This window comes from Cervus canadensis, chromosome 15 (genome assembly GCF_019320065.1).
Source record: "Cervus canadensis isolate Bull #8, Minnesota chromosome 15, ASM1932006v1, whole genome shotgun sequence".
NCBI classification, from domain to species: domain Eukaryota; kingdom Metazoa; phylum Chordata; class Mammalia; order Artiodactyla; family Cervidae; genus Cervus; species Cervus canadensis.
Genome location: NC_057400.1, coordinates 66,993,213 through 67,021,123, shown reverse-complemented (window position 1 = coordinate 67,021,123; position 27,911 = coordinate 66,993,213). Strand labels below are relative to the sequence as shown.

General features: G+C 36.6%; 2 protein-coding genes across 3 annotated transcripts in view; one reads left to right on the top strand and one right to left on the bottom strand.

Moving 5' to 3' along the window:
* COL5A2 (collagen type V alpha 2 chain) overlaps nt 1-5,665 on the top strand; it is a 151,884-nt gene extending 146,219 nt beyond the window's left edge. For both annotated transcript variants that reach the window (XM_043487639.1, XM_043487638.1), the window contains 3 exons: nt 833-1,020; nt 3,035-3,274; nt 3,974-5,665. In XM_043487639.1, the coding sequence (XP_043343574.1) occupies nt 833-1,020; nt 3,035-3,274; nt 3,974-4,120 (575 nt within the window). In that variant the 3' untranslated portion in view covers nt 4,121-5,665. The remainder of the gene's footprint in view (nt 1-832; nt 1,021-3,034; nt 3,275-3,973) is intronic.
* Nucleotides 5,666-22,795: 17,130 nt separating this feature from the next.
* COL3A1 (collagen type III alpha 1 chain) overlaps nt 22,796-27,911 on the bottom strand; it is a 39,692-nt gene continuing 34,576 nt past the window's right edge. The window contains exons 46-51 of the mRNA XM_043487850.1: nt 27,629-27,682; nt 27,425-27,532; nt 26,191-26,488; nt 25,327-25,514; nt 24,713-24,955; nt 22,796-23,905 (exon numbers count right to left, since the gene is read on the bottom strand). Coding sequence (XP_043343785.1) covers nt 23,759-23,905; nt 24,713-24,955; nt 25,327-25,514; nt 26,191-26,488; nt 27,425-27,532; nt 27,629-27,682 — 1,038 coding nt within the window. The 3' untranslated portion in view covers nt 22,796-23,758. The remainder of the gene's footprint in view (nt 23,906-24,712; nt 24,956-25,326; nt 25,515-26,190; nt 26,489-27,424; nt 27,533-27,628; nt 27,683-27,911) is intronic.

Here is a 27,911-nt window from a genome sequence, read left to right as displayed (position 1 = left end):
ATTTATTAAATTATATCTCTAGCATCAAGCACTAACTTGGTGTAGCCTACTTCAAGGATCTCTTCTACATGATAAGATCAATTTCTTGAACTATTTTATATTGGAGCATCGATGATTCAGAGTGTTGTGTTAGTTTCTGGTGACAGCAAAGTGATTCAGTTTTACATATACATATATCTATTATTTTTCAAATTATTTTCCCATTTACGATAGGATGCTACATAATATTGAACAGAGATCAATTTTAGGACCATGGAGGGACTGGCCATCCAATGGTTAAGACTCTATGCTTCTGTTGCAGAGTACATGTATTCAATTCCTGGTGGGGGAACTTAAAGATTCCACATGCCACATGATGTGGCCTAAATAAATAAACAGGGCCAGTGAGATAATTCATAGCATTCTAATCGCAGTTTGACTCACTTAATAGTTTTGAAAAGACATTATTTTTTTAATATTCAATTATTATTTGATTTAAAATATTGACTTTGTAAATTTAATGAGAACCCATCCATTTTGGCAAAACCACTTACTCACTGTGGATTATTTTTTTGGTATAGTTTCTAATCTACAAAATGGGTGTGATGATATTTCCTTCACATTTGTGTTTTGAACCTTAATTTGGCCAGGCACCTTAGAATAGAAAGGAGAAAGGACCTGAATGCATAACAGTTACTTTTTTCTTAGCTGCAGATATTTCCTTAACTGGGATTCTCTTTAAAAGAATGTTAGTCCTTAATCAGTGAGTTGGTCCTCTGCTAATTATTTTAGAGACTCATAATCATGTTTGAGATTCTTTTTATTTAGCAAATATTTTTATTTTGGAAAACAGGTGAGTACTGGATTGACCCTAACCAGGGATCTGCTGAAGATGCAATCAAAGTTTACTGCAACATGGAAACAGGAGAAACGTGTATTTCAGCAAATCCATCCAGTGTACCACGTAAAACCTGGTGGGCCAGCAAATCTCCTGATAATAAGCCTGTTTGGTATGGTCTTGATATGAATCGAGGATCTCAGGTAATTTATATGCTTACTTAAAGTTGTATTCATCGCTTGTCTTTATTTATTATATTTTAGTATTTATTTAGGGCTTTTGTAAATATTTTTGTGACCATGCTTATTTTACTATGTTTATTAATAATTGGAAGTGATAGATTCTCATTAGTTACATCATTGCATAAACATTGCTTTGAATTAAATTAATATAGTTTTGAATGATAATTTTTCAATTGATGGAATTTAAAAAAGTAATTATTTTTCATATTAGCTCCTCTAATGCCTGTGACACTGCTAATGGAGTAGAGTTGAAGGGATTCTGCCGTAGCTGGAAGACAGGGATTATATTTAGCATCAGGAAACCTAGGTGACTCATAGGTGGATCTGTTACTACCTCTGGGACCCTAGAAAGTCACTTAACCTTTTTTTGTTTTCAGTCCTGCCATTTTAAAGTGAACGTGATAATATTTATCTCATGGCTTCTGTGTGTACATAAAGCATGTGTATATAAAGTATATAGTATCTAGTATTTGGTAAGTTATGGATAAATATTAGATACTTATTATGATAATTTGATAATTGAATCCCTTTGTAAACTTAGTAGTTATTTAAACCTAAGGCACTTTTATAATTATAATATTACCTCATATTTTTTCTTGAGTCTAATCCCCTCTGTTTCTTTCATGGTCCAGTATTTAGATTCTTCACTAGCCTTGCCACTTCCTATTGCAATATGAGTATTTTATTCCACATCTCTTTGTAGTAGCTTAACTTTGCAGTTTTCTTCTCACCTCTGCTCTAGACCTTTCCTCAGAACTCATGTTCATAATGAACATGGTATGAGGACATTATGGGTATATGCAGGATCTACCATTATTTAAAGAACAGGAAAAAATTTTAAATTTACCTACCTAATTGGAATATAATTTAGTTAACATATTATGTAAAAAGTTCAAACAGGAGCTTTGAAAGTAGAGCTCAAAGTAGAAGCTAAGTAGGAAATATCTAATAGGAAATTATTTTTTGATTATTTGTTTTTGTTAGCTAATGGAAAACTTGTAATTCATATTTCCTATAATTATGTAACAGTTGGGTTAAAAAGATTTTATACTAATAGTTAAGTCCAAATTTTTATCATGACCGACAATAAAAGCAATCAGTTATTTTTGATACATGATTGAATATCCAAACCTATGCTTCAGTATATAACTTCTAAAAAGTAATATTCAATATTTTTTTAAAGAACTAGAGAAGCAAATTTTAAAATACTTAAACTTTCTCTGGTGAGTTATAATTATATTTGGTTTCACCACCATTTGGGATAGTAAGGATGAAGTTTCTTACTTGTGAATATTCATAGAAATTTTAAGGTATTTATATATATATATAGATAGATATATATATAGGTAGAATATCTTGTTATGTGAAAGAATAGAAGCAATGCCCTTCAAAATTAATTTGTCTGAAATCAACACACATACTCACACACACAGCGCTATTGAAACCCATCAGTTTTATGTATATTGGGGCTCAGGGCAGGCTGCTCTAAAACTTGCTTCAGTTGACTGATCTTTTTCAGTTAAAGTCACTAAAGTAATGGTTGCTGCAAGAGGAACGCTTTGATCCTGCTCTCTGTCTCCCTGAAAGTAGGAAATAAATCTCCCATGTGAAATCTCCCTGTACTGAGGGTAGAAAGACAACCTTATCTCCACAGATAGGGAATTTAGAACCAAGAAGCCTGTATAAACAAACATCCTTACTTCCTTATTAATTTACTACCCAAGCCCAAACTTTAAATTCCTTACCAATTACGCATCCAAACCTAGGTTTCTTTGTCCTGTCAATTCCTCTTAAATTTATTGTTTCTTTGGCCCCTACTTAGGTCCCATTTCTGTGAGACCTCTGACCTCTGTGTCCCAAATTAAAGTTGTTTCTTTCTCTCCGGCTAATCTGTCTTGTGTCAATTTTATTAGTCCAATCACAAAAACTCAGGAGGGGTAGACATGTATAACAAAGACTCTTTTTGTTTTTCTAGTTTGTTTATGGAGACCACCAGTCACCTAATGCAGCCATTACTCAGATGACCTTCTTGCGCCTTTTATCGAAAGAAGCCTCCCAGAACATCACCTACATCTGTAAAAACAGTGTAGGATACATGGATGATCAAACTAAGAACTTGAAGAAAGCTGTGGTTCTCAAAGGGTCAAATGACTTAGAAATCAAAGCAGAGGGAAATGTTAGATTCAGATACATAGTTCTTCATGATTCTTGCTCTGTAAGTATTTTTGAGTCTTGCTCTGTAAGTACTTTTGATCCATATTGATCTGGGTGAAGAAAATAAAAAATTACTTTGTTAAAAATACTGTCATGGTACTAGAGGTGGCGGCAAATTTACCCTGTGTATAAACATGACAGCAATTAGTTGTTCCTCAGGATAAACCTGAATGTGTGTTGGTATATGAAAAACGCTAGAGGCTTTAAGAAAAAACATAAAAGACTGGATCCTTGCAGCTCTTTTGCAATCTCACTTTAGTTCTTCTGCAAATTACTTAGGTTACTTAATCTCAATTCTATGTTTAAAATTCCTGGACTCTGAAATATATAATCCATCTGAGATACCTTAGGTTTTTCACTGATTGATCTGTCTTTCCTCTTGAATATCTATATATAAAAAAGAAAATATTTAATGATGAATTTTGGTTTCAATCATGAAAACCAAAAACGCTTTCATAATTTATGTTGTTAGTGACCATTTGGGAAGCTACAAAAGAATAAAGGGCTTCTTCCCAATTTAAAGAATGAAAGAAATGCCTGCCAGTTATGACAGTATCTCATTTTATGTTGGCAGTTCTCTTTTAAGTAGTGCTCTAAAAATCATTGCTTTCACATTATAAAAATTGGTTTGGAAGTTGCTGTCTATCATTTTTGTACTAATTTGGGTATGCTATTAACCCACTGCACCATTTAATTCCAGAAACGAAATGGAAACGTGGGCAAGACCATCTTTGAATATAGAACACAGAATGTGGCACGCTTGCCCATCATAGATCTTGCCCCTGTGGATGTTGGCAGTACAGACCAAGAATTTGGCATCGAAATTGGACCAGTTTGTTTTGTGTAAAGCAAGCCGAGATACATCGACAATGAGCACCACCCCTACCATCAGTGACCACCACCATTCACAAGACTTTGACTGTTTGAAGCTGATCCTGAGACTCTTGAAGTAATGGCTGATTCTGCATCAGCATTGTATATATGGTCTTAAGTGCCTGGCCTCCTTATCCTTCAGAATATTTATTTTACTTACAGTCCTCAAGTTTTAATTGATTTAAAATATTTTTCAATACAACAGTTTAGGTTTAAAATGATCAATGACAAAGACCACCTTTTAAAAAAAAAGTAAACTGATTGAATAAATAAATCTCCGTTTTCTTCATTTCAGTGTAATGACAAAGTTGCTTACTATTTATGAGAAAAACTTTCTTCCTGGCAGATAGCTTAAAGAGTGGGGTATATAAAATCACAACACTTTTATTTCACGTGGCTGCAATTGGAAAAATACAAAGTAATGCCCTTTTGTGACCTCTCATTTACAGATTATCAATTAAAAATGAAATCAAAATGTGTATCCTTGTGATTGAAACTGAATGCTTGTCTTGATATTGTATAACTAACATACAGACTCTTTAGAGAACCATGAAAAAATATCAGTTTCTCATTGTCTTAAATGGAATGTTAAAGTAGTATATATTCAATGGGATTTCTGACCAAAAAAAAAAAGATCTTAAATTTTTGTAAAATGTGGTAAATCTTGACTTCATTCGAATTCAAATTTAAAGCTACCTTTCCCTATATTGACTCAATCTATCAATATAGATAGAAATTAAATGAGTATACCATTGAATATATTTGCACTTTCTTGTTTAAGAAGACACAGAATGCAAAATAATTCCCATACAACTTTAGAAACAAGTATTCAGGACCCTTAGTTGAGAGTCTTCCACATATATAATCTCATCTTCCTAAAGCCTATAATGAAGAAAAAAGTTTTAGAAACTCAGAGTTGTGGAGCTGAGTCTAATCAAACGTGACAGTTGGAATTAGAATATTTGGTTTTTGAACTCTCTTAGGAAAAATGACCCAACATTTTTTAGCATGAGCTACCTCATCTCTAGAAGCTGGGATGGACTTACTCTTCTTGTTTATATTTTAGGTACTAAAAGGTGCTATGCTTCTGTGATTATTCCAAGACTGGAGATAGGCAGGGCTAAAATGTATTATTATTATTATCCTTTAATGATGGTGCTAAAATTCCTTCTATAAAGTTCTTTAAAAATAAAGATGGCTTCATCGATACCATTTGTGAAAACATAACTGTTAGACTTCCCGTTTCTGAAAGAAGGAGCACTGTTCCAGCGCCTGTTCACTGTTCACCTGTCATGCTGTATCATACTGTTCTGTAACACTTGCATGTTTCTTAGACTAGAACATGTAGGTCCCCTTATGTCTCAAGGATTCTTTCCCTTTAATTCTCTGTTGGCTCCATTTTTTATTTTTTCTTTAAAAATAAACAACTGGGACCATCCCAAAGGACAAGCCATGCACACAACTTTAGTCATGTATCTCTGCAAAGCATTGAATTAAATGCACGCTTTTGTCATGTCAATGGTTTTCGTTTTGTGGAATTCCTTTGAACGTACTAGATCCATTTCATTTTCAGTAGTGAAAAGCTAGATGCTGTGGTATTCTTTGTTTGCTGTTTGTTTAAAAGATGAAACAACAAATGCCTTTTGTCATGTAGATACTGGCTTATAATGAAAATCAGTTTGCAACATCACTCACAAAGGCAGCATGACTCAAATTTCACTATCTATGCCCTTAAAAATCTCAGGGTAGTTACTATTGATAACAAGAGAAAAGCAGCTGATTTTTCATAGTTGAATAAACTGTGATAATATAATATATGTCTCAGCGTGTCACATATGAATTTAGCCTAAATGTTTTCAGAATTTTATCTTCAACATTTATTTCACAGTATTGTTTCTCCCCAAATTGGTTATTATTTGAGCTCCACATCTTGAATATGAATATTTGAATATGTATATACCTAAATATTTGTGAGTTTTGTTTGTATTAAAATTTCCTCCAAGTTCAACCTATTCAAGTTTGTACAAGTTCAGCTAGAAAAGCCAGAAACATGTAATGGTTCTGTGAAGTCAAAGCGCTAATAATTACCAGCTATAGAAATACCACTTCTTATTTGGAGCTCAGGAATGTTATAAATAAAAGCTGTCCCAGACCATTCCAGAAGCCCTCAAGTTTCTTGCCTGAGTTCCACATCTATAGGTTCCGTTAGATAAGCGTACTGCTTTCTTTCATGTCCAACAGACACCTCCAACTCTACATCACCAAAAGTGAAATAGTCTGCCTCTGGGGGGATGCGACATTAATTTATTATTATTTTATTAAAAAATACAAATGGAAATTCCCCAATTAACTGAAAAGAAGAAAAAGGAGAAAAATAGCAAAGAAAACACAAACAAGGCCAAAAAAGTCCCAAAGTCATATAACACAAAATTTGTCAAATTATAGTCAGTTCAATGTAACTTGGGCTTCCTTGGTAGCTTAGTTGGTAAAGAATCCACCTGCAATGCAGAAGATTCCAGCTCAATTCCTGGTTCAGGAAGATCTGGTGAAGAAGGGATATGCTACCCACTCCAGTATTCTTGGGCTTCCCAGTGGCTCAGCTGGTAAAGAATCTACCTGCAATGCTGGAGACCTGGGTATGATCCCTGGGTTGGGAAGATGCCCTGGAGAGGGGAAAGACTACCCACTCTAGTATTCGGACCTGGAGAATTCCATGGACTATGTCCATGGGGTCGCAAAGAGACACAACTGAGTGACTTTCACTCACTCACTCAGTGTAACTTATTCTAAATTTAAAAGAGACTGAAATGAATCATAGAGAAATCTCTTTTCAGGTGAATATTGTCATACGGCAGAAAGCAAGGGCAGAAAAGATCTGGGAAGAAACAAAATCGATGATTGGAAGCACCTCACTTAGAGTTTCTATCCCACCATGAAAAAAGAACATATCAAGATAACTCCTTTCTTTGAAATTATGAAAATTTCAGGAGAGACTAAGTTCAGTTCAGTTCAGTTCAGTCAGTCTTGTCTGACTCTGCGACCCCATGGACTGCAGCATGCCAGGCTTCTCTGTCCATCACCAACTCCCGGAACTTGCTCAAACTCATGTCCATCAGGTTGGTGATACCATCTATTAGTCTTAGGAGAGACTAAGAATAATCTGTTAAAAACTGATTTGAGGGTTGAGATCCAATGGTGGCAAACTAATGCAATAATTCTGCAAAGACAGCCAAAACCTGTGGAGTGTGGGGCATGCCAGTAGGCTTTTGGTATAAATACATATACATATATATATATTTATATTTTAAATCAGACTGGCTGGCTTACCCACGAGCAGCTTTTCTTCCCAGTCTCTTTGATCAGTGCATCATTTTACTCCATGTTTCAGTGTCAACATCCCCCAGGGATCTGCCCTTTTCTCTTTACTCTTACACTCAATACTCTCATCACTGGCCCTTACTCATATCATATCTATCTAATGCTAGTAGCTTCAATGTATATATACAACCCAAATCTTTCCTGAGAGTTCAAGGAATGCCTGTGTAAATGTTTAACTCACCATCTTCATTTGGATTTCAGAAGTACCTGTAGCAAGTGCCTGCATGAGAGCTCAGTCGCTCAGTCCAAGTCTGCGACTCTATGGACTGTAGCCCTCCAAGCTCCTCTGTCCATGGAATTTTCCAGGCAAGAATACTGGAGCGGGTTGCCACTTCCTACTCCAGGGGATCTTCCTGACCCAGGGATTGAACCTGCATCTCCTGCATTGACAGAGGGATTCTACCACTGTGCTACCTGAGAAGCTTATGATGAGTTTATGTAGCTCATTATGTTTAAAAATTATGATAGTTATATCTCAAAGCTGATTTATGTTCTGTATTTGCTATCTCAGGTAAAAGCCTTGTTATTCATCGCCTTGGACAGGCCAGAATCCTGGTGGTCATTCCTGTCACCCCTCTCTTCCTTATCATGCCAGAATCCTCATTGTTAAGTAGTTTCAGTTTTGTTCCCTAAATGTTCCTTATTGCCATACCCTTCACTCCATCTCCGCTGTCACTGTCCTCATCCACATTGTCATTACTTCTCCACTGGGTTCCTTCAATAGCCTCCTAAAAGGTTTTCAGGCATCTGCTCTTGCCTTCCTCTGATCCATTCTTCCCAGGAGAGCCAGAGTGATCAGTCTGCAATATAAACCTGAATACATCACCTCGCCCTCACCCACCAACCAACACAACACAGACACAGACGCAGACACACACACACCCTTTAAAAGCCTCAGTGGTATCTTGTAGGATTAAGACAAAATTAATAAAACTCTTGGAGGGCTCTGGCATGACCTGACTTCTGACCTTTTCCTCAAGCTTCATTTTGTTATTCTCTGCTCGACACACAATGTCTTTCTGTCCCCTTCCTCAACCGCATTCCCCATCCTGTTAAGGGCCATTTGCATTTCTTTCGCCTGACTTACCAGTTATCATCTTTCAGGGCTCTGTTCACTGTTGCATCCTCATGAAATCCTCCTAGACTCCTAAGCCTTCATTACCTCCCAGATTAGATGACATCTCCCATGAAGAATTTTCTTGGCACCTTGTATTCTTTTCCTTATAGCACAAACCATGATGCTTTCTATAATTATGTGATTATGGATTAGTGTCGGTCTTCTCTATTAATTAAAGGGCAGGGGGCTGTTTACAGGATCCAACTACTCAGTATTTGTGTTTGTTCAAAATACATTCATTGGACAAATGATGAGAAAATAAATACTGTACAACTGGAAATGTATATTTAAAGAATATAAATGCTTGATTTATGTACTAGTGTGAAGCACATCTCATTATTACTATGGTATTATGATTACTGTTTCTATTTGTATTACTGAATAGAAAACATATCAGAAGAAATGATTCTATCCATAAAAGCAATAACAACATACAACACTGAAGACCTAACATAATAAGACATTTTTAGCACCTGATTGGGGAAAAAAAACTATGTCTTGATCAAGATATGTAAAATAACGTAAAATGGGAATAATTGCTCCTTTTTCTCACATTGGGAAACTCAGTATTTGAAAAATGCAGTTCTTTTTCCTAAATCAAAGCATAAATTAAATACAATCTTACTCATAGTCCCTGTAAGATCCTAAAAGCATGAAACACGACAAAACCATTTTGAAGCTCATTGGAATAAAAAATATGCAAGGAAAGTGATAAGGAATCCCCCCAAACAGAAATGGTGAGTAAGATAAGTTATTGTTCCTATTAGATATGAAAAATAATAAAAAGTTACTGACCATGATGAAAGAAAAGTATTTAGACATGAATCTACAGTACAATTTAATACCTAATTAAATTGTTGTTGTTCAGTCACTACGTTGTGTCTAACTATGTGACCCCATGGACTGAAGCACACCAGGCTCCTCTGTCCTTCACTATTAATTCAATAAAAGCTGTTACAGTTACTTGATAGACATTTAACATTTTAAAGAATGGTTTCCTCCCTTAATCTTTGAACCAAGACATATCCCAAATGGACCGAATATTTCCGTTAAAAAAAAAAAAATCTCTAAATGTAGTATTTGCATAAGATATTTTCAGTAGTTTAATAATCTTCGAAATTTTAAAATATTGATCAATAAGATTCCAAAATTTAAAATCTACATTTTAAATCTTACTATAAAACTCTCAATAAGTGTGCTTAAGAGCTTGTTCAAATGGGGAAATTTTTTGTAATAACTATGACAGAAAAGACTTCATATATTTTACTTGCAAAAACACCCCTTAGAAATCAGTACAAAAAACAAAATAATATATAGCTAATTCAGAAAGCCATAATATAAAGGCCAATAAACATGTGGAGAATATGTAATGTCATTAGAAATAAAAAATGTAATCAAAACAGTAAGATATTAAAGTCTTATCAGAATTTAACAAATACTAAAAGATCTGATTGTGTTAGGTGTAAAAGAAGATGCAGGAAAACACTCACATACACTTCTGTCTGTTTTTCTCACTGGACATGCAAAGCATAGTTAAAGTCATTTTATCAAAGTGGTTTACTTAGAATTCCTGTAAATGTGAGTAGATATTGCCACCAGAAGTGATTTGGTGGCAGGAGAAAGAACAGGATATTCTGGGATATCTTCCAGGACCATGAATTTTAATAGATGATGAGTAGATTAACATATGATTTGTAAAAGTTGCAGACACAAATATAAAATAGAATGGAACTTAAAATTCACATAACACAACCAGTTTCACAATGGTGGCCAGTTAATTTACATGTGTGCTCACTCAGCCGTGTTCCACTCTTTGTGACCCCCTGGACTGTAGCTGGCCAGGCTCCTGTGTCCTTTAGATTTCCCAGGCAAGAATACTGGAGTGGGTTGCCATTTCCTTCTCCAGGAGATCTTCCTGACCCAGAGATTGAACATGTGTGTCTCTTTCATTGCAGGCAAATTCTTACCACTGAACCACAGGGGAAGCCCAATTAATTCACACTACTGCCTAAGAATCTGCTGTGAGTGCATGTTTTGCTTATGTAGTTAATGTAAGAACATTGGTACATATTTTTCGTTTGGAACGTAGTATCCATTGATGCTACAGGAAGACATTCTATGCTTTGGTGTTACCATTTTATAATTTTGTGGGTAAAATAAACCAATATATCAACTGAATTGAATAAATACATAGTGATAGGTGATCTAATTAAAGTATGGATAGTGGAACCACAGAACTAAGCCATCTAAAAAGTAGGCTGAGATTTGGAGAGGAGGTGGAGCAAGGAAGACCATCTGGAAAATATTTTCCCTCAATGAGTTGTGAAAGATAAAGACAGTATCTTGAGCAGTGAAGTACACCAGATGTAAAGAACATAAACTAGGGCACGCAGTTAAGAGATGTGGCTTATTCAGGGAACCCCATGTAGGCTGACAAGGGGATTGTTTGGAAATAAAGCAGAAAGAGGAACCATGAAAGTATGTCAAGCTAAAGCAATTAAAAATTATTCTGAAGAAGTCTTTTTTTCTTAGGTAACTATTTTTGGTTCTCAGCTGGGTGTGTAATCATACTCTCCAGAGGGGCCTTGGAAATATGTGTTCATGGTTGTAACAATTGGGAAATATTCTTGGCATTTTGTGGATGGACTAATGATGTTGAATATCTTGCATGCAGACCAATCCCTTTGAACAAAATCTAAACCACCCAAAATATCAATAGAAACTTTATGGCAAAATACTGAAGTTTTAAGCGACAAAGATACAAATTGTGATTTGTATGTTGGAGAGATCACCTTGGCAGCATTACTCAGGGAAAATTTTTAACCTGAGTGACACTGACAACAGAGAGGTTAGTTAGAACAAAATTGGGGAAAATGAAACAGGGAATAAGTCAGTGTTACTGAGGATGGAGAAAGAGATGAACTTGAAGATATGTAAGAAATAGAATCAACAAAGTCTGATTCAAGAGTGAGAGGGTGAGACAGCAAGAGATTTATACGAGCCATCACATCAAGGAGTTGTTAAGGCTTTGGGTGGGAATGGGATCACTCAAGAAGGATGTCAGAGGAGAGCAGTGAGCCAGAGCAGATACTGGGAAATGCTGCTGTTTAAGGGGAAAAGAGAGAAAGAAAAGTTATTTTCCTATTACTAGGAATATTGTTTCTTGGTTATAGTGTCCCGAACCTTGGTTGTTAAAGGTATAACCATGAACTCTGGAAAAGCTTGCTGAAAGCCTTCCTTGGTGCTTGTCAATAATGCAGTTCCTCACTTTTACACTTTCATGACTAAATTCAAGAATACCAATAGAAAGAAATATGAAGAAAGATAAAAGTTCCGGTTGAAAATCAATCTAAACAAAGACGCCAGTGAGACCATTATAATAAGGAACCCTGAAGGTGAAACTGTACTAATTAAGCATAATCCTATATAATTCATGATTTTAATTCTCTGCTGGATTTTATTTTGATGCTATTAACAAACACCTCAAAAGATACTTAATTCATATAGATGCCTTCTCTCTTACAAGTTAAAAAAATCAAAACCACAAAGAGTGCATTTATTTTTTCAAGGAAATGATTCACCACAATTTAAGGAGTGTGTAACAAATACCCATGTATATAAGCAATTCTGGTTAAATGCCATCAATACTATAAGAAATTGGTCTGCACATATGTGAAGTAAAATAAATGTGGCTCCAGATGGTAAATAGAGGAAGGTAGAACTGCAATGTGAACAATTTTCCCAAGAGTTGAAACTGTTATGAGATAGATCTTATAATGAGAGGCAGCTGGAGATACAGAATGACCACAATTGTTAGTCACTTTAATGAGAAAAAAATGCAACAGAAATTGAAGACATCTGTAGTCCAAATGTAAGCCCTGAAGATTCAGACGGGGAGCTGCAGTCCAAGCCCCTCCCAGAGATATCTGACAAGCTGCTCTGCATAATGCTGGGCTCTGTGGGTTCTCACAGCCTCCACTCCTCCAATTCCATGCTCTTGCTGATGCCACTGAGGAAAGTTTCCAGGTGGTTTAAGTTCAAGACAAGATGTGAAAGTCAGACCCGAATCATTTTTATCAATAGCACAAATGGCAAGTCCCCTCCTGTTTCCTTTCCTCTGTCTCCTCATAACCCATGAATTAATCACTGAATTAATCACAACCTTAGTCCTCAAAATTAAACCCTCCTTTTCTTAAACCCTTAAGAACCACAGGATGCCAAATCCGACCCTTGGTGATGCTTTCTCCCCATCACCCCTCCCATCACAGACCCACTGTACTGTCCTTTTCCCCTTTGCTTTGGAAGTTTTGCTCCCTAATGATTTCATCTGGAGCCAGATGATTTCATCGACCATCTGTATAAAGATACTTTCCAAATCTGCTTAGCCGCCCCTGACCTAGTATACTCCAATCAGTCACACATTTTATCATGTTCAACCACCCTTCCAAATGAATCACTGTCATGGTGAACTGCCACGTAGAGGGTGGTGAGTAAGACTGGAGTTGTGTAACTTTCCACTGAGCTAGTCTGTTAAGTAGAAACATCTCTCCATGATTTCTGATGTGCTTCTTTTGCTGTCCCCATTTTTCCCTCTTAACCCAATTTTCCCAGCAAGTATGTCTACACTCTGTGAGTCTTTCCTCAGTCTAGTCTTTGAAAATAAATGTGCTCTTTCCCGTGCCAAGATTCCCTAGTCTCATCCTCTTCTTCCCCAAAATGTCCATTCATCCTTTTTCCTTCCATGATAGGTTTCATAGGTATCTCCTCTTTGGCTGTAAATCTGATTCTGTTTCACTTCATTGCCCTTGACCTTGTGCATTCCTCAAGCAAAAGCCTTCCAATATTTAAAATGTTTATATGGGTTTACATTGAGATGCAGATTAAGGGGAAAAAATAAAAAAAAGACAAAGCCTATTGCTTTGCTAAGCTCTCTGGTCCAGACTTTACTTTCAGCCTTTTTCTTACACCACCACGTGAAACCCATGCTTCATCTGAAACTGAGCTAATATAAGTTGCCAAATATTTCACATAGCTTTTCCCAAGGGCCTCCAAGTAGACATGATAGTTCCTTTCTTGTGTCCTTAAGTGCCTTAGATCTCTCTAACACAACTTATTACTTTGACTCTTGTGACAGGTTATTTCCTAAATTTCATGGAATCTCATTCTCCTTGAACCTTCTTGAGTACTTGGTTCTGAGCTTTATAAATTGCTCAACAATGTTGTGGATGGAAATAAATAGATTTAGGTAGCCTGGATTCTTCACTATCCTGTGGGCATGGAATAATTATTCCTACTTTTATTTCTCCTCTCTTTTTTTCTTGTTTCCTAGTCTAAAGTGGCTTTCCTTTCCTCCACAGTTAACCAAAATCTTACCCCTTGTTTATTGCACAACTCAAGTTTTATCTTCTTAACCAAGATTGTTATAACAATATAATCATCACTGGCCAATTCCTTTTCTCATCTACTCGCTATATCTCAGATGGTTGGCCCAGCATAATATAGCACTCAATTGTTAACCATGTTGAAGGCTTTTGTACCATTTCATATGGGTTCAACATATCTTTTCTAGACAACACATTCCTAAGGAGGAATCATATGTTATACTTCCCTATAATGTTTGGTAAAGTGCTGAGGATGGAATAGGAGCTCATAGTAGGTAACGTGCTGCTCCATGCATAGTCTCTCTCTAAAGTTAAAGCATCAGCTCCTGGAAATATTGTTACTGAGGACTAACAGGCATGCTCCTCATTGAAAGTTTCTTTCTGTCAATAAGACTGCCTTATAGAAGGTCCTCCCACTCCCCACACCTTCCAGATTCTGGCCAGAGTAAATCACCCCCTGAGTCAAGGATGCACAGATACATCTCTCTTACTGGGAGTTATAACCACTCTGAAAGGTCATCTTGGTCCCAGAGCTTCTTTATTTATTTATTTATTTATTTTTTATTAGTTGGACGCTAATTACTTCACAACATTTCAGTGGGTTTTGTCATACATTGATATGAATCAGCCATAGATTTACACGTATTCCCCATCCCGATCCCTGCTCCCACCTCCCTCTCCACCCGATTCCTCTGGGTCTTCCCAGTGCACCAGGCCCGAGCACTTGTCTCAGGCATCCCCCCTGGGCTGGTGATCTGTTTCACCATAGATAGTATACATGCTGTTCTTTCGAAACATCCCACCCTCACCTTCTCCCACAGAGTTCAAAAGTCTTTTCTGTATTTCTGTGTCTCTTTTTCCGTTTTGCATATAGGGTTATCGTTACCATCTTTCTAAATTCCATATATATGTGTTAGTATGCTGTAATGTTCTTTATCTTTCTGGCTTACTTCACTCTGTATAATGGGCCCCAGTTTCATCCATCTCATTAGGACTGATTCAAATGAATTCTTTTTAACGGCTGAGTAATATTCCATGGTGTATATGGACCACAGCTTCCTTATCCATTCATCTGCTGATGGGCATCTAGGTTGCTTCCATGTCCTGGCTATTATAAACAGTGCTGCGATGAACATTGGGGTGCACGTGTCTCCTTCAGATCTGGTTTCCTCAGTGTGTATGCCCAGAAGTGGGATTGCTGAGTCATGTGGCAGTTCTATTTCCAGTTTTTTAAGAAATCTCCACACTGTTTTCCATAGTGGCTGTACTAGTTTGCATTCCCACCAACAGTGTAAGAGGGTTCCCTTTTCTCCACACCCTCTCGAGCATTTATTGCTTGTAGACTTTTGGATAGCAGCCATCCTGACTGGCGTGTAAGAAATGCAAATCAAAACCACAATGAGGTACCAGAGCTTCTTATAGGATTGTCTCAGTGCCAATTATATGCCGGTCAGCTTCTCATTCTACTCAAATGTGACTTTCTCTGTCTTCTGAGATGATTCCCCATTAAATATGCAACTAAGTCGTCATCTTAGAGTGTTGCCAGGGAACCCAGTCTAAAACAAAGCTTAAATCTTTTTGTTATTTCTCCCACCTGTTTAATTATGAAATATCTCCTTTTCAAAATTGAAACAAGCATATTATTGATTTCCCATTGTCACTAAAAACTGTGAAATATAATAATCCCCATTTATAAATTTTATGGAGCACATAGGGTAGCCTTTTTTTTTTTGTTAATAAATATCAGGTTAAAAGATGCCAAATCATGCAGTGTATTTTAGTGAAAACACACAGGAGGTTAAAGGAAAATATTTTTTGAACAAGATTTAAAGAGGTGAGAAGGAAAAGGAGGAGGAAAAATAGAATCAGGTAAGAATTTATTTAAAAAATATTCACTATGGATGATTGTTTTTTTTTTTAAAGTCTTTATGACATTGACTCTACAAGTAGTTCTTCAAAAATTTCTGAAAATCTCAGTTGTGATAAATTGGGAAACAAAGATTTGGGAAGAACTTTCATGTATGTCCATAATATAAAATATTTTCACTGATGTATCAAGCTCGGGGAGTTATGACTCAATGGAGAGTTATGTTTGAAATAATAAAGTTTATCACAGTTTATGACTCACTTTTAAAAATAAGTACATTCCTCTAAGGTAGAACTCAGACAAAAAAAAAATTTAATATAAACTAGATAAAAGTACAATCGCTTAAATGTTATTTCTAACTTTGGAGCCATTACTTTAATTTTTCTCTATATTTTTCCAAATTTTAACCCAAATAAAACTTTTTTTTCATGGATGAAATGGTATTGTGTCAAATGAAATAAGCAATATACAAAACTGCACATGTAGTTTGTCTCAATTATGTCAGCATATACAGAGAAGATTTTATGGAAGTATCCACTGATGTGAGATGAGGATAATTAATTTTTCTTCTTACTTTTCTCCAATTTTCAGAAATGCTGTTAATAACTGCAAAAATAAATTTTATTCTCAAAGATGAAATTTTATAAGTGAAATAATTTTTGCTTGAATGCTAGCTTGAAGGTAAAGAGAATTGTATTCAGTTTTTCATCAACAAAGAGATAATAAAGTAATACTATAACCATGAATTAGAAGGTTTGATAATATAATTATTTGACATCTATAGGACATAGGAAAACTGATATAACCTCACCTGATCTCGCTTTTTAAAATCCATACTTAGTGGCCTTGGAATATATCAACCTTAAGGTTCCTTATCCTCTTGAAATGCTATAATTCTAAAATTAGAGCAACAAACATCTTTATTCACTTGACACCTAGATCATTACACTTTCCTGCTTTCCCTTCATTCCCACTCCATCTCCTTAGCTTCTTCACCCTCCCGTCTCCAGCCAGTAGATATTCCTGTATCCCAGGGCTCAGTTTTAGGTTCTCCTATCTTTCCACACTCAATTACTTTATGACTGCACTCACTTCCATAGATATAGAAACCATGCATATGCTGAAATTCCTAAATTTATTTCTTTAACTTGGACCTTTCCTCTAACCTTTAGATTTATATATAATTTCTAACTCATCAAATTTACTTAGGTGATTGACAGGCATTATAATTTAACATGCCCTGTCTTGTTAATTCTTTTGTGGTGGTTTAGTTGCTAAGTTGTGTCCAACTCTTGCGACCCCATGGACTGTAGCCTGCCAGACTCCTCTGTCCATGGGATTCTCCAGGCAGCAATACTGGAGTGGTTTGCCATTTCCTTCTCCAGGGGATCTTCCTGACGAAGGCCTCAGACCTGGGTCTCCTGCCTTGCAGGCAGATTCTTTACTGACTGAGATATGGACGGAAGCCCTGTAAACTCTTTTATCTTCTCAAATCTTTCACCTTGATAATCTCATCCATCTTGTTGTTCGGGTATTCAATTGTAGCTATTAGCAAACCTCCAAGTTTCTCAGGCCAAAACTTCTGAATTCATGATTGGCATCTCTCACTCTCTTAGACCACACTTCCAATTTTTTAGCACTGCCTGTTGCCTCTGTATTCAAAATAGATCCATAACTCAACTACTTTTCATCACTTCCACTATTACCATCCTGGTGGAGGTTACCATGATCCTTGGCCCAGATTATTGCATTAGACTCCTAATTATTCTCATAGATTCTGCTCCAACATGCTGTTATCTCAAGAGAGCAGATGCAGCAACATTCTAAACCTATAAGCCAAATTGTGTCATCCACTTGCTCAATGGCTCCTCATCTCACTGAGAGCAAAGGCAAAAATCCTCACAGCAGCCAAATGAAAATAGGGTGGTCACATAATGTTATCAAATCAGAATACTTATGAGAGTTCCCAAATCCTCAATGCTATGAAACATAAAAAGAATCCGCATACACTGGAGCTTTCCCAGGCAAACCTAGACCTTTTGTCATCCTTCCTATATTATGCCATACGATCTGTTTCTGTCACTATGTCTTGTTTATTTGGCTTAGTTGTGGCATGCGGGATCTTTCCTAGTGGTATGCAGGCTCTCTAGTTGTGACCTACAGGCGCAGTTGCCCTGTGGAATGTGAGATCTTAAATTGTAGACCAAGGATTGAATCTGCACCTCCTGCATTGCAAGGCAGATTCTTAATCACTAGACCACCAGGGAAGTCACTCCCTCACTATTTCCGTCATCTTTTCTTGTACTAGTCTCCCATGTGCTCACTCTGCCTCAAACATGCTGCCTTTACCCTTCTTTGAACCCACCAGGAACATCCCTCTCTCAAGGCTTTTGCAACTGCTATTCACTCTGCTTGGAATGGGGGCTTCCCAGGTGGTGCTAGTGGTAACGAACCCACCTGTCAAAGGCAGGAGACAGATGAAGGTTTGATCCCTGAGTTGAGAAATTCCCTTGGAGGAGGCATGGCAACCCATTTCAGTATTCTTGCCTGGAGAATCCCCATGGACAGAGGAGCCTGGCAACCTATGGTCCATAGGGTCACAAAGAGTTGGACATGATTGAAGTGCCCTACCACATACTGCTTGGAGTGACCTTCAAGATCTTCAAGTATATTGCTTGTCTCATGAAAAATATTTGAAAACTTAGTGGGGATCTTAATTAGACCATAAACTATATGGTCTTTAGTTGCATGAAATGCAGATATAGATTGTGAAATATCTTCAACGGAAGTGATAACTAAAGATGTTTCCATATCTTTAGATGAGACTGTCAGGGAGAGATACTAGAGTGACTAATCCACTCTAGTGATTGGATAGAGGAAGAAGAGATAGAGGAGGGATGGTCAAGTAACTTAGGAAATTCACTTACAGTAAGATATTTTCTCAATGAATGGTACACAGTAGATGACCAAGTGGCTTACTAAATAAACGCATGCTCATATGAAGTAAGCATGAATTAGCAGCATCCTGGATGTACATAATCAAAATCCCAACTCAAGCTGAGAGTGACATTCTGAATAACTAGGAATTGGTGATGATTTATAATTACTCTTCAGTAATTTCTTTCAAGAATTGCATTTTATTTCCCTAGTGTGTCTATAACATGGTAGCTTAGATTTCTTTTGTAGAAACAGTTTAATAAGCATTTTATAATAAACATTTTAATAAACATGTTTATTTACATGGTTAGAGTTTTAGTTCTAAGTTATATTGTTTGAGTTAAAAATCTTAGACCTCCCTCTTACTAACAAGGTGAACTTGGGCAATTACCAAAAGCTCATGCCTTATTTTCCCTTTTTTGGTTAATATGAAGATAATAAGCCCCACAGGATATTGAAGTGAGTGATATTAATGCTTAAAGTGACTAGAATGGTGCTTGGCCTATGGTAATAGCCCAGTAGCTGTGGCATTTCTGCACAGGACAGCCTTCAAAGCACTGAATTTCTTCACTGAAGGTGCTGGTCTATGAACTCATAGTCTGGGAATTGGGTGAAAGTACTATGGCCTGGGTGGTTGCTCAGCTAAGCTCTTTTTTCACCTGCACTGATTTTTTGGCCATTTTTTGAATTTTTTCATTTATAAAAAACTAAGTAAAACTGCCCCAGGCAGCCCATCTAATAGGGCCTATCAAATAGGCTATAATTATAAATTAGCCAACACCAGAGACATTTCAGAATTAGACTTTTTTTTTTTAAACCATGCCACCCTGCTGTCTCTTATAATTCTCACTTTGTTTCTGGTAATCTAGAGATGACTTTGGAATGTAATCCTGTCAACTCTATTGAAATTTATGTAATTCTGTCATCTCCATTGAAACTTAAGCTCCAAGAAGTTTATGTCAGCTGGGTTTTTTCTGCTTCCATTTCCAGACTAAAGACACTCTTACAAGAAGGTTTTCAAGGGTGTTGTCCCACACTTGCCTTTCATTTCTCAAGACCTTGGTGGTCCACCCTGAGAACATAAATTTGAAGGTGAATGGTATATTACAGATGATAAACTATTTCAAAATTCTGTCTTAGTTTTCAGTTGCAGTCTCCTTTTGCCAATTTGATATCTCAAATTCATTTACTTTGTGCTGTCACTGAGGCCTGGTTCAGTCAACCAGCCACATTCATAATCATAATCTTCCTAGAACTCTCTGTTACCCTGACATATTGATAAATTTTGTCTGACCTGAATCGCACAATTCTCCTTTGTCTAGTAACCTCACCACACGCTTCCACACATATGGCCCAAATTTTAGACAACATTAATTAGCTAAATTCTTCCATTCTTTTATGTGTAAGCCTCCTCCTGAGGTTGGCCTTTTGATTGTTACCCCCCGAAGCATTCTGGAATCTGACTTTAGTTATAAATCTGGAGACAATAAGCAGTGGTGGAAGTGAGGTTTGGGGAGAACTGGTCTTTTCTCATAGGCATCTTGTGTTTCAAGAGAAGCAGAATTATTACCAGACAGGAAATAAAAGGTCTTATTTTAGAAGGCTAGAGAAATTTAATGTGAAACAGGAATGTTTGAAGAGCATTAACCCCATGCAAATTCCTGGGGTCCCCTTGTTTCCCAATTACACAACGATCAAACAGTTAATCAGAAAATCCATTTAGATTTATGGTGAAGTTTTGTTATCTCAGACTTCTACAAAGGGATGGGTTCTAAAAAACATTTTAATTTGTTTTTATTCTAGTACAGAGAAAGTCTATAGCTTTTCTTTCTGCACCTTGAGTCAGGAAGTTAGGGATTTGAATTTACCATTCTTTTTCTGTGCATCACTAGAAAAACAGTCATACCCCCATGAGTCCTGCACTTTCTCATGAAATTTAAATATACTGTTGTATAGCAGAGGCCATTCATCTTCTTAAGCCTTGGCTTCAAAGTGCAAATCACTCCAGGAAATCAGAGATGATAAATCCTATTCCCATGGGCCACTGACTTCTCATCCCAGGATACAACCTGGATTTTCTTACATTGATCCCTAACCAGTACAAACATTTGATCCCCGAACTTTCCGTTTTCCCGCTCCCTGCCATCACTTCTGTTATCAATTGCTAGTCCAGTCAGGATTCTTAGTTGCAAAAACTAAAACAACTTTGACTGATTTAAGTAGAAATGTAATTTATAGCTTTTATTTGAAGTTTGGGAAAATTCAGAGAAAGCTATAGAACCCAGGTTCATAAAATGAACAAACATGAAGAGGATGTTGACATTCAGAGCCATCTTCAGAATCACACCCCAGAAGCAGCCTGGTGAAACCAAAAAACTGGACACTGGCTGCCATTTCTGTCTCTACTGCCCGAGTTCTTCTAGGAACCTGGCTGTTGCTGCCCTGACTACAGCTATGACCACCATTATTCTTCTTACTTGTGTGTATTGCTTTTCAAGTAGACAGAATAGCTCCTAAGTGTATCCATATCGTAAGCCCTGGATCCTGGAAATATGCCATGTTACATGGCAAGACATGAAAGAATTAAAGTTGCATAAAAAAATTAAGTTTGCTAATCAACTAACTCTTCAAAAAACAAAGAGAAACTAACTCTTCAAAAAACAAAGAGAAACTAACTCTTCAAAAAACGAAGATTATGGCATCTGGTCCCATCACTTCATGGCAAATAGATGGAGAAACAATGGAAACAGTGACAGACCTTATTTTGGGGGGCTCCAAAATCACTGCAAATGTTGACTGCAACCATGAAATTAAAAGACGTTTGCTCCTTGAAAGAAAAGCTATGACCAACCTTCATAAAAAGCAGAGACATTACTTGGCAGACAAATGTCCATCTAGTTAAAGCTATGATTTTTCCAGCAGTCATGTATGGATGTGAAAGTTGGACTATAAAGAAAGCTGAGCACCAAAGAACTGATGCTTTTGATCTGGTCTTGGAGAAGACTCTTGAGAATCCCTTGGACTGCAAGGAGATCAAACCAATCAATCCTAAAGGAAATCAGTCCTGAATATTCATTGGAAGGACTGACTGACGCTGAAGCTTAAACTCCACCTGATGAAAACTGGCTCATTGGAAAAGACCCTGATGCTAGGAAAGATTGAGGGGGAGAGGTGGAGTGGACGACAGAGGATGAAATGGTTGGATGGCATCACTGACTCTATGGACATGAGTTTGAGCAAGCTCTGGGAGTTGGTGATGGACTGGCATGCTGCAGTCCATGGGGTAGCAAAGAGTAGGACATAATTGAGTGACTGAACTGAACTGAACTGAGCTGAGCTTGGAGGATGATATGTGGACAAAGAGTAGTGACATATGATTGATGGAATTTTTATTTTTGAAAATATTATTATTAATCATAGAGTGAATACATTTCAAACTATAAATTAAGGTATGTAAGATGGTACTACTATTATTTACAGTAGCTAAAAAATTAATAACTTGGTGGAGAAAATTAATGACTTGCATTGCCCTGACCCATGACTGCAATGAGGCGGTGTTTAGAAGAGGTAGAAAAGGTCTAACCTTGCAATTATTCTCAATATTAAAGTCTGTTTTGCTAAACCCAGCTTACTTTCTTCTAAATTACCAGAAATTTCCTCCTTTATTACTTCCACTTTAGGGACTTGCTAATTTACCATGTTACTATTTCCAGGAATTGTGTCAAATAGAAGCCCTCGGTTTTGAACATGTCCCAAGGAGTTCTACTAAGTATGATCTAAAAATTTGCAAGATTCCCCATTGAGCATTATTTCTCTTTCCATCATGAGTTATATTATCTCATATTCCTGAAGGAGAATTATTGCATTATTAAGCGAGAGAGCTAAGACTCTATATGCTTTTTCCAGGAAAAATCACTGGAGTTCCTGAGTGCAAACATATGTGTATGAAAAGTTGACAAAAACCAGGAATGTTTTATTATGATCTTTTATTATGGGTGTCTGTCAGAAAAAAAGATCAACAACCACATACAAGCTTACAAAGTTTAATTTCAACACATTCTCTGTGTTACTGTGACAAAAGCAGCCCCTTTATTTAGTTTTTTGTTGTTGTTGACTTTCACAGGATGCAGGGAAAGTGTCTCCTGCAGTGATACACCAGGAAACACTTTTGACAGGAGACAAGTACAGATGGTGCATCTATGTTTTGAATGCAAGGCAACAATTCTGACCTAGAGTTTTAAAAGTGAAAGTACATTAGCACCAGACCATGTGTCTTTAAAGACTTGCCAAATATTGGTAAACTTGACCAGCAATGACCAGAAAAAAGAAAAGCACCTTTAAAAGCAGTTGATATTCAAAGATTAATTATGGCTTCAAAACGATTTCTTTAAATTCTTGCACTACATTCTCCTTTTTTTTAAAACCAATATTTTAGGAACTTAATCAGTGAAGTTTATAAGCTTTGGCATTTTATAAGAATTTTTTTCATCTTCTGGGACTTAGAGAATTCATTTGTGTTTCTGACCAGGTTGAGGTAGTTGAAACAGGAAGTTCTTTTCTAATTTCTTGTTTGACTGTTTCAGAAGAAAGGTAATCTTTTAATGGTAAGCACCATCATTGCTCTGAAAATGGGCTAGGATTCAAAGAATGTAACGCAGTGTTATTGGAAGAGTGTTGAAGTTTATTTATTATAGCACCATTGAGACATTTTGAAATTGAAATTGGTAAAAAAATAGAACAATAAGCATTTGAACTGTATTTGGTGTAAGAGCAAACACAAATATCCTTTTTTGGTCAAATTACACTTTTTTCCCCCAAATTTTGGAAATAAATAACTGGAACTTGGTCACTTGTACTGGCTGACAAGATTAGAACAAAAGGAACACATATGGAGTGTGAAGCTTTTTTCTGGGACTTTGGATAGAGTTTGGTTTATAAAAAGCAAACAGGGCCAATGTCCGCACCAAATTCTTGATCAGGACCACCGACATCATAGGGTGCAATATCTATGATAGGTAGTCTGACGGCCTTGCGTGTTTGATATTGGAAGACTGTTTTGCCCCATTCCCCAGTGTGTTTCTGTAAAAAAAGAGCAAATAAAAAATGTAAGTGACAATGACATTATAATTACTTAATTTTTCTGATGAAGTTTTAAAAATATTTTGCTTGAATATTAAATAATATTAAATATTAAATAATATTAAATAATAATATTAAATATTATGCTTAAAGGGAGTTAGCAATTTGCGATGTTATCTTCTATACATATGAGACTTGCTCCAGTTCAAAGTGATAATCCTCCCAGCAGGTAAACCATATCATTAACCAAAGGCCTTACAGTACTTCAGGGTAAACCCAACAGGGAGACTGCCACAGGCCAGTGCCTTCTCAGAAACCTTAGTTCCGATCATTGCTACCAGGTAGAGAGCTAGTTTACTAAGAAGTAGATAGGTCTCTTACATTGGAACTTGTGAGATATTATTAATATTAGGAGTGAATTCTCCTTCTGTTTATAAATTATAATAATAAAGGGTTGGTTTAAAGTAACCTTTAAAATTAGAAACAGATTTTAGATTGAGATCATATGATGGCAGTTATGTAGAATGGATAGTAGCCATCTAAATTATCTGATAAAGTTTACATCATGGATTTAAATTTCAATTGCTTTCACAGCAACTAGTTTTCACCTGGAGGTTGAGAAGATAAACTCATTGTTTGTGATATTTAACCTTCCCTGGAATGAATCAGTATTCAACATAACTCACACTGAATGCCACCTTTTGTTCACACTCATTATTTTTCTTTCTTATTTTAAAAATAGCATGATTAAATGAGCAAGCTGAGCTCATCATCATAAGGCAAGCTTATAAAAATGCTGATACTTACCGTGCAACCATCCTCCAGAACTGTGTATGTGAATTTGCTATTTCCTTCAGCCTTGAATTCACCTTCGTTTGACCCCATCAGCCTCAAGGCTTTCTTTACATTCCCACTGGCATGATCCATGTATGCAATGCTATTCTTGCAGTGATATGTGATGTTCTGAGAGGCTCGGCTGGAGAGAAGTCGGAGGAACGCCAGCTGGACATCGAGGACATCTTCGGGAAGTTCAGGATTGCCATAGCTAAACTGTGGTAGGGAACAAATAAAGCTGATCAAACATTTTGGCTGCAATTATATCTAGTGGATTTATACAGGGAGTAATGTCACTATAATGTAAATTGTTTATGTATTTTATCTATGACTTTTAATTGCATGTATAACACATAATGTCAGAGTAAAGAAGATCTTAAATTTGAAAGAAAGGTGATTGTGTATTAAGAATCATTTAATCTAATTTAGCTTGAGAAACAAGTTATAATAGCTACCTGAGTATATACAATCTCTTGCACTTTTCTATTTATTAACTATCTTTGCTTTGTGATGAACAAATGGGAGGAACAAAAAATTAGGGAAGCAAAGATAAATCAGTTAAAGAAAAATGGCATATCTTTTCTTACCTGAAAACCACCCTCCATGGACTCTCCAAACCAAACGTGTTTCTTCTCAGCACTAGAATCTGTCCACCAGTTCTTCCGTGGGATAGTCAGAGGACTGGCATTTATGCACGTTTCCCCAGTTTCCATGTTACAGTAGACTTTAATAGCATCCAATTTGCAACCTTGGTTAGGATCAACCCAATATTCTCCTGGATAATCACAAAAAGGACAACAGAATTAGTTATAAAGTCCAGTAATAGGATTTGGGCAAAAATGATTTTGTAAGGCATTCATACTATAGTCCTTCCAATTGCAAGGAATCTGACACAGCTGGAGTGACTGACTGAGGCATTCACAATGTTGACTGCCGATGTATTTGTATTTTACATATTTCTACTTTTAGTGTAGCATAATAGAGGAACTTTTAGATAGTTTCTTAATTTGAAAAATTTAGTAATTAGATTATTATAAAAACTGTTTCAATGAATATAGGCTACAATGATTAAATTGCAAATTATGCCTGCATCAAATTATAAATATTTGATCCTGAGAACATAGTGATATATGTTGTTTATAACTCAAATAACTTTGTGATGACATGAAGAAATGTGCCCAAACATGATTTGCTTTAAAATTTCTACAAAATTGTCTTTAAATTTTACTATATTGGAATATTTTGAATTTATGTTACCATTCAAGCACACCTACAAATTCACGTTTTCTTACAACATCAAGGAGTTGCAATTCAACTAACACTATTTAAGCATTATTCCTGCTATATAATATCTTCTAGTCACAGTAAAATTTTCCTTTTCCCTAAATTTGAATACAGGCAGTTTTCTCTGTTATCTTGTTGCTATGAGTGTGAAAGTTTCCCCAACATACCACTCTGGAGTTCCGGATGGCAGAATTTCAGGTCTCTGCAGTTCCGAGCAGGGTTTTTACGGGAACCGTCAGGACTAATGAGGCTTTCTATTTGTCCATTGACTGATTTGAGTGAGGTCATAATCTCATCGGTGTTGATTTTGAAATCCATCGGCTCATCTCCATAATACGGGGCAAAACCACCAGCTTTTTCGCCTCCAATGCCAGCGATGGCAGCGACCCCAGCACCACCACAACATGGACCAGGGGCCCCAGGAGGCCCAGGAGGGCCTGGTTGTCCTGGGTGGCCCGGGGAGCCCTAGAAGGAGCAAGAACATACGTCACCGACGTGCAAGAACTAACGTCACTGATGTGTGAGAACACACACATTGATGTGTAAGAACATAATGTTGTTGATGTGAACTTGTTTGGTATCCACTGAAAAAATACCTTGCTAGCCCAAGAAAATGTCTTACGAAGAATTAATACATTGTCTCAGCATAATTATTTCTATGCAAGTTTACTTGGGTTGCTTTTTGATAGAATATTAACCAATTTATAACTATAACCCATTATTATGAAGTTTACTGTGCTCTACTGTATCGGAAGAAGTGGTGTTAGATCACAGATTTTACTCTATCGTGTTTTATTCTAAGATGCGAGCAATTCTAAGGCTGACATGTCAGAGGAGTTATGATCAGGAAACCTAGATTCTGACCCCAGATTTATCATTAACCTTGTGGTTTGGGGTTAACCACTTAACTTTGTGTTTAATTGTGTAACTTGTGGAGATAATAGTTTTTCTTCCATTTACCCCAAAGGTGTGGGATAGAATGTATTAGAAATGATGGTGTAAGCAGCAAAACAGGAATAATCATTGAAGCTGTTTGAGCAGTGGAATGAATCAGTACTTTAAACCTGTCATTATGGTGATCATAGTTGTGAGCTCTCTAATGTGAGATCAGCACTGGCAGAGTTCTTTTTATTAACTGAGCTATGTTTTTATTTTGATATAACTGTTATCTGACCAAACTGTAAGGAAGGTTTTCTTTTTTTCTCCCTGTTGTTGGCAGTGTGATGGAGAAAGTTTTCACGTGGTGGAGAATGTCCGAAAGTCATTGTTCAGCTCCCAAATTATGTTTGGTAATTGTATTGTGTTTTACTCGCTATCTCAGTTTTAAAATACGGCAAAGTGCTTCTGAAAATGTGCAGATTATAGCCAATTAAATACACATGTTTATAAGTAATGTCTTACCTCAGATCCTCTTTCACCTCTGTTACCTCGAGGCCCTGGTGGTCCAATGGGACCAGGGTGTCCGCTTGTTCCATCCTTGCCAGGGGGCCCACTGGGTCCAACAGGTCCCTAAGAAATGATCATGATATCACAATGCTAGAATACTTCCCTGCAGTGCAAAAATTTTAAAACATGGAACTTCCAATATCTCTCTCTTGTACATACTCTGGGGCCTGCAGGGCCTGGACTGCCAACTGCACCTTGGTGACCGGCGGGACCCTGAAAGGAAAGGAAGGTGAATTTGAGTGATGCCTTTTTAAAAGCTCAGGAAACTGTATTTTCACAGTCAGATCAAGAAACTTGAGGCTCAAGATGAAACATGAGTTCTTTTTCCTTATTCTCCCCATTGTCTCATGCCAACTACTATTTCAAATAAGTCCTTAAATTGATTTCTAATCTCTTGTAGCATAGGCTTTCAGAGATGAACATTTTTCTATTATTGATCTCT